The sequence below is a fragment of the Cebus imitator genome, unplaced genomic scaffold, assembly GCF_001604975.1.
Source record: "Cebus imitator isolate Cc_AM_T3 unplaced genomic scaffold, Cebus_imitator-1.0 Scaffold107, whole genome shotgun sequence".
Taxonomy (NCBI): Eukaryota; Metazoa; Chordata; class Mammalia; order Primates; family Cebidae; genus Cebus; species Cebus imitator.
In genome coordinates, this window is record NW_016107422.1 from 5,287,005 (window position 1) to 5,294,866 (window position 7,862).

The window sequence follows — 7,862 nt, forward strand, 5'->3', positions numbered from 1 at the left end:
GCCTCCCAAAGTGCTGGGATTACAGGCTTGAGCCACTGCGCCCGGCCTATATATTTCTTACAGGTTGGTCTCAGATCATTAGGCTTCGGGGAACAGGAGCAGCTACAAAACACTCTGAGGCCGGAGTAATTAGAAAACGTATTAACCCAGCTAAAAAGGAGGGGTCGAGATTCTCCCCACAGGAAGGGCAGGCAGGTGAGTGGGCAGCTCCAGGCTTGGTGCTGCGGCTGTGTCTGGGGGCCTAGTGGATGGGCTGTGCTGGTTCGGGTGAGCAGCAGAGCAGGTAGGCTGCAATGTCTGCCCCGGAAGGAATCAGCCGAGCCGGGGCCAGTCTGGAGGTTACTGAGGCTGGAAGGAGGAAATGGGAACCAGGCTTGGGAGGAAGGTTCAGGTCCTCTGATAAATGAGTGACAGAGCCAGGCCAACAGGTCTATTTCCAGAACTATCCTGTGCTGATGGGGGAGCCCAGCACCCAGGATCTGCACCTCCTCTGCAGAAATGGCCTTGTTCCAGGCAGCAGAACTGCCAGGGGAAGTCAGGAAAGGCCGGTGACGTGCTGGGCCTGCTGAGGGCGAAAGCACTGGCAGGAGAGATTTCGGGTCTGCTAAGGTGCTTCTCTGGCTTCTCTGCAACCCAGGCCAGGCACATTCTGATTCAGAGAGCGTCAAGATGCAAATTGTAGCCTGGAGGCTCTGGCTGGAGAGGCTCAGCTAAAGGTCAGAAAATTGATGATGATGCAAATCAAGTAGGAAACTGAATCCAGCCCCAGGGGTGATGAGGGAAAGCCTTTGCAGAAGCTGGGGTGCAGGGGAGGCCAGTATGGGGGAAGGGCAAGGAGGATGCTGCAGGGGGGTAGGGGTGTGGCTGGTGTCCCCAGGTAATGGGTTGCTGCTTCTGCTCCAGTGAACCTCCTCCCCACCTCCCCTGCTGTGCATGGCTGGTCACAAGCACGTAGCCGCCTCCTAGGAAACTTTAGGTGTCTGACACCTGTCCCCTGGAGGAGGTGGCCTCTGCGTAGGCAGACAGTTGCTGGGCTGGACCAAGAATAGTAAGTCTGTCCCTAGCGGGAGGTCCACATTCCTTGCTTCCTGGTGCTGGAAGGCTTCTGCTGATGCTGGGCCGGATGCTGAGAAGCAACGCCAGGGTTCTGTGCTCCGACCCTGGTGATTTGCTGAGTGTACTAGGGCCAACCGTGGGGAGGCGGCCCTTGTGGTGCTCCCACTAGCCCCACTGTTTGCAAGGATCCTAGAAGGACGCTTGGGCCCCTAGGGGCAGGGACAGAAAATGCACTGTGTTGGCTCTGTGCCTGTCACGTGTGCACATGTGTCCTTGGACTTCTTTTTACACAAGTCAGCTGTGATCAATTCTGCCACTTGGCACAACTTCGCTGAGGCCCTCCAATTTAGCATCTTAAAACGGAGCCTAAATTAAAATGCTTGAAAGACTTGCACAGTGTCTGGCACTAAATCATATTCAAAAATGCTTCTGTTAATTCTCCTACCCAGTTGTGACGTTTTGAGACTTGTGAAGTCTACCTGGGGCTTGAGAGAAGGAGACTTCAGCCAGCCCCTGGGGTGCTGGGCACCCCAACTTCCTAGAATAGCAGACAGAGCATGCTGCGTGGCCAGGAACCCCTCGATCTGCTGGAGGCTGAGTGTCTGGGTGCTTCAGGCCAGCCTCCAGTCAGTGCCCCCATGGGCCTGACATCCTCAGCCACCCTCATAGGAATCCTCCAGCCCAGCTGCAGCCACAGCACCTACCCAGAGGCTGCAGACGAGCACTGGCCTGCTGGACATCAAGTCATGACTGGGGCATCTGCCTTCCACCTCTAGATAGGCAGGTAGCATGTGACTGCTTTCTAAGTGGCATGAAGTCTAGACAAAACGTACCTTCTGTTTTTTAAGCTATAAACAAGCAGTGCAGTAAGTCTAACCCTCTAATCACAGCCCGCCGACTGCCCAGGGCTGAGACAAGCAAACACCCACTCATTTCCAGAGATGGCAGCTCTAATCCTGACTTAGCCTTTGACACTGACAGCCCATGAGAACCCTTTCTTTATGTTTCCAGCTACAGACAGCACTTTCTGAATCAAGGTCTTCCTGGAAGTGGGCTGTGCCTCATTTTTGCACTCAGACTCTGATTCAGCTTGGATTATCTGTCCCCTCCAAATCTCACGTTGAAATGCTGGGGGTGTGGCCAGTGGGAGGTGTCTGGGTCATGGGAGCAGCTCTCTCACCAAGGGCTTGGTGATGTCCTTGCAGTAATGGGGGTGATGGTTGGGTTCTCATTCTATCAGTTCATGGGAGATGGAGTTATTTAAAAGAGCCTGAAACCCCCCATCCCCCAGCCCATGCTCTCTTTCTCACCATGTGACACACTACATTCCCCTGCCTTCAGCCAAGAATGAAAGCTTCCTGAAGCCTCACCAGAAGCCAGGCAGATGCCAGCGCCATGCTCCCACAGCCTACAGAACCATGGGCCAAATCAACCTCTCTTCTTTACAAATGACGCTGGCTCAGTTACTGCTTCATAGTAACATAAAGCAGACTAGCACAGACTCCCAATGCAGGCACTTCTGGGAGGATCAGCCCTCAGGCCCAGCCCCAGGATGAGAACCAGCTCCTCGGGTTTCACGGCCCTCACATGCCCATGACTGTGGAATGAGAGACTCACTGGGACCCGTGTTTAAGGTCAGCTCAGCAGCACATGCCACGTGAAGACCCCATAAGTGCTTCTGAAAGATGGCCAGGAGACTGAAACATGGAGCAGATGAGACACAGCAGGATACCCCAAGACCAAGTCCAGCTGCTGGGGCCCAGGGCGAAGAGGTCTTTGGATTCTAGCTGATCTGATTTTAACACTTGGGCCATAACTCGCTTGAGTTCCAGTCAGCAAGGGGCGAGGGGGAGCCATTAGCTGACACGGAGGACTGTTTCCTGACAACAGAAGTCCTCCTGCTCATCTTCCGGGATATCAGGACATGGGTGGGAAACAAGTCCAACAGCTCAGCGGAGCCTAGACACGTGTGGGCCCTGCTGGCCCCGCCCCAGGCCCAGGCCCAGGAAGGGGGACGAATGCTAAGCCCAGCCTCCTCCGGGCCTCTCTGTGGCTCTTGCTGTCCTACTGCCTGGGGTCATCTGAGGCTAGGGGAGGAGGATGCCAGGTTTTTGAGCTGCAATTTTACAACAAGTTCAATGAAAGCCCGCTGGCAGCCATGTTGGCTACAGGTGGGGCAAAGGTAGGTCCCTGAGGACTGTCGCAGAGCGAGGGAAGGTACTCTGTCAAGTTACCGTTTCTGAAAGGATCACAGCCTCAGACTGCTGCAGGGAAATGTCGGTGGGTTTAAATTCTTTCTCAAAGATCTCTTGATGTTTGCTGTTCCTTTTTTCCTTCTTCTTGTCCTTCTTCTCCTTCTCCAGGTCATCCTTGTCCAGCTTGTCCTGGGACCTGGAGTGCATTTTCTTTGGCAGCAGAGGCTCCAGAGCAAACCTAAAGGAAAGGTCAATGACGTCTTAGTAGGAGAGCAATTGCTTTCCACCCTGCAGACATCTGTCAAGTCACTCACAATCCATCCAAGATGGTCACAGGGAGAGCAATGATTTAAAAGGGAGGCTGAGGGCGACTTCAGATACATAGTCACCAGATGCAAGGACTGTGTTTCAATCCCAACACAAACTGGAAAAAGATAGAGAACTCTTAGCATGATAGGGCAAATGCGAAGTCTGGCCAGATGTTTGATGATGATATTAAGGAACTGTTCATTTACGATGGAAGGATGGTATTTAGGGTATATTTCAAAAGGGGAACCCACATCTTTTAGAGATTTATATACAAATATGCTGTCTATTTTGTAATGGGGAAAGATAGATGCCAATGCAAAGAAACGTTTGCTAGCTTAATTCTGACCAAGTCTCTGTGATTACAGATACATGGTTGTTTCCAGGTGGAAGCACTTTGTATGGCTCGGTCAGAAGCAAGCCGGGCCCAGCTCACCAGTGCTGGGACTCACAGGTGCTGGGACTCACAGGTGCTGGGAGGTGCCTTGAGGTTTCCAGCCAGCAACTGAGTTGGAGACAGAAGACCTGCATGCTAGCTCTGCCACCTGCAAGTGACTCTTGATGTCCTTGTAACCTCTGCCTCATTTATAAAAGGATATAAAGACACCACCACCCTTCTGCCTACCCTGCAGTTGCTGTAAAAACACATTTGTGGCTACACCATGGAGTAAATGAATCTTGGGCTAGTTTCTAAGGCATGTACCAAAAGGTTAGTGTGCGCACACATCCACACACGATTGCGATTTGTCACTCCAACACAAGATTGGCATGTCCATCTTGTTTCTGGTCCTAGGAAGTCCTATCAGGAGGCAGAAGAAACGGATCCAATTTTAAGACTGGAGTTTCATCCCTAGCAACTCCTGCTGTGAGTAGGAGTCAGGAGAGATAGCTAAATGAATGAAGGCATGGGCACACCTGAGAAACCTTACAGCGTAACTCACAAAGTTATATGAGAAGGCAGTGCTGTTACTAGGATCTTACATTTGCAAAATACAGCCTGCTCTTTGGCGCTCTGAGCCCTCACAGCAACTTCTAAACCTGACTTCCTGAGCTGCCTGGAGAAGAAATTGCCTTCCTTAAGGGGAGCATGGTTTCAAGAGAAGAAAATGTCACCAGCCAGCCGTATTTTCATCCTAGCTCTGGTTTTTCTTACATTTATTTCTGAATGGGACACTTGGAAGAAAACCACTGTTCTCATGAAGAAGGCCATCGCGGGGCTGGGCACAGTGACTCAGGCCTGTAATCCCAGCACTTGGGGAGGCCTAGGTGGGTGGATCACTTGAGCTCAGGAGTTCGAGGCCAGCCTGGCCAATGTAGCAAGGCCCTGTCTCTACAAAACACACAAAAATTAGCTGGGCATGGTGGTGCACACTTGTAGTTCCAGCTACTCAGGAGGCTGAGGTGGCATGATGGCTTGAGCCTGGGAAGTGGAGATTGCAGTGAGCTGAGATTGTGCCACTGCACTCCGGCCTGGGTGATGGAGCCAGATCCTGTACCCCCCCCAAAAAAAAGACAGCCATTGCAGCGATCTTGCTCCCCACTGATTTGCTCAGTGCTAACTTCCACGTTGCATGTCCCACAGTGGGGAGTAAGATAAACCAGGAAGGGAAGGATCATTCACAAAACTGCGCTTACACCTGCTGAAGATGCAGACTGCCCAGAGCAAGAACCACCGCCTACTTTTTGCTTCTCCCATCTAGTGTGGCTATGCTGTAGGATCTGCTGCGAGGGTACATGTACTATGTCAACAGTAATGGTACTGAATCTAAGCACTGACTATCAATAGCTGTTAACATCTCCAAAAGAGAGAGAAAAGGATATGGTGTACCTCTGAGTGGAAGAACATACAAGTATCTATGAAGTCATCTTATCCCTCAGCCAAATCTGAATCTGATCAAATCACTAGATTCAACTGCCAGTATGTAGGGAGTATGGAGAATTGAGACACGAATTAAACAGTGCGATGGGGCACACTATCAGCAAAGTCCTGATGGTGGGGCCATGATAGGATACACAACCTAGGCTTGCCCAGAATTAAATTACAAGGGAAGAAAAGGGATTAAAAGAGACTTAGAGAATATCAACCAAGTGCAAGGTGCAAGGTGGGAACCTTATTTGGATTTTGCCTCAAACAAACTAAACAAAAAGACATTCATGATAATGGGAAATCAACACTAATATATTATTATAATATGGAATTCCCGTCAATATTTTTGGTGTGAAATAAACTATATTACTACAAAGTTTATATAATACAACCTAGTTCTGGTTTTAAAAAAGAGCTCACACCTTTTAGAAATTTGTATTGAAATATCTATAGATAAAATGGTATGATATTTAAGATTTGCTGGAAAATGTGATTGATATAGATTGAAAAAAAAAGGCTAGCTAAAAGCTGATAATTGTCAAGACTGGCTGATGGGGCTGAATTTTTTCTTTTTTTCTGAGACAGTCTCACTCTGTTGCCCAGGCTGGAGTGCGGTGGTGCCATCATGGCTCACTACAGCCTCAACCTCCCCAGGCTCAGGTGATCCTCCCACCTCAGCCTTCCAAGTAGCTGACACTACAGGCATGCAGCACCACATCCAGCTAATTTTCATATTTTTTGTAGAGATGGGGTTTTGTCACGTTGTCCAGGCTTGTCTTGAACTCAAGAGCTCAAGCAGTCCACCTGCTTCAGCCTCTCAATGTGCTGATATTTTAGGCATGAGCCACTGTACTCAGCTTTGAAATTTTTCTATAATAAAATGCTTAAAAATTAAAAATGATTGATAAAATATACCAGTATTGACTTAGATCATTAAGGCATTTTGGGACATCTGGACTTTTCTCACTGGATATACTGTATATCCATATCCATTAGGTGTTAACTGTTTTATCTATTATAAGCAACAACCAAACATTTCATGATTTTATTCTAGTTTAGCGGAACTTGAGATAATTAATATAGGCAAGAAAAGGATCAGTAGATGCTCTTTAGCTCAGGAAGAAGAGCTAGGCTGTGAAATCCTGACGGGTATACAAAGAACCCAGAGAACGGCGGGGGGAGCTTTAAATTTTCACATTATGAGAAGCAACTGCCTACAGGATGAACTTTATTCTACACGTAATCTGTGCCATTTGAGACCAAAGCCTCATTTTCTCCACATTAGTTAGATAGCAAAGGGTGGTAACCCCAAGAATGAACACAACTCTGGACCGTAATAAAGATGCCTTCCAGTTAAAGGTTAAACAAATGCCTTCTGGGGAAGAGCCAGCAGCCCAAGCTCACATGTGCAATTCACCACTCTTCTATCTAAAACCTCTCCATCAATTTCCACCCTAACCCCTATGTTTCTAGAAATATAAAAACCTTTCCATAACCAGCTTGGGGATTTTTCTCGGGGAGAAGTTGAATTAAATATCTTTAGCAATCTTGCTGTAAGTGACAAGCACATGATTTAAATACCTTTAAATTGAGAATTTCCATACGGACTTGGCCTTATAAATATCAGACGCTGATAAAAATTACCGTTAAGAAAAAACGTGGGGATAGTTTGCAATTATCCATTGGGCACATCAGTCATTGGCAACAAAGGGCAGTCAGAGTTGAGCCGTCCCTTGGGGTCCTCTGGAAGTTTTCGTCTGTGTGTTGAAGGGGCCAGATCCCTGTAGGTGTCTTAGGGTGATGGATTGTAAACCAAATGGGATTGGACATACACACAACTGTGCAAATCGGCCGTAAAACAATCAGAGATTCTTCTGTGTTGTTTAAATTGCATGCAACATTTTTTCCTTTTTGTATAAGAACAACCTTCACATGCTTGCCACTCAAAAATACAAAAAAACAAAAACAAAACAAAAACCAATACTGTGGTTCTTTTTTCAATACTTTGAGCTAATGCAAGAGCCACAGTGTGTGCTCAATGAATGTTAAGTACTGGGTACTTGAGAGCAAAAATGCATCTCCAAAGTGGCCTTGTAAAAAGAAAGTGGCCCATGGGTACTTCAAATAGTCAAAATCACAGTGATGGTAAGTGGACAGTGGCCGGGTGCGGTGGCTCATGCCTGTAATCCCAGAACTTTGGGAGGCTGAGGTGGGCAGATCACAAGGTCAGGAGACTGAGACCATCCTGGCTAACATGCTGAAACCCCATCTCTGCTAAAAATACAAAAAGTTAGCTGGGTGTGATGGCATGCACCTGTAGTCCCAGCTACTCGGGAGGCTGAGGCAGAAGAATCACTTGAACTTGGGAGGTGGAGGTTGCAGTGAGCCGTGATTGCACCACTGCACTCCAGCCCGGGTAACAGAGTGAGACTCTGTCC

The 7,862-nt window shown here is 48.4% G+C and overlaps 1 protein-coding gene across 1 annotated transcript in view; it reads right to left on the minus strand.

Annotated features, from left to right (window-relative positions):
• Positions 1-7,862, minus strand: part of DOCK1 (dedicator of cytokinesis 1) — a 541,550-nt gene that overhangs the window by 10,263 nt on the left and 523,425 nt on the right. Inside the window, 1 exon segment of the mRNA XM_017537892.2 lies at positions 3,291-3,489. Within this exon segment, the coding sequence (XP_017393381.1) occupies positions 3,291-3,489 (199 nt within the window).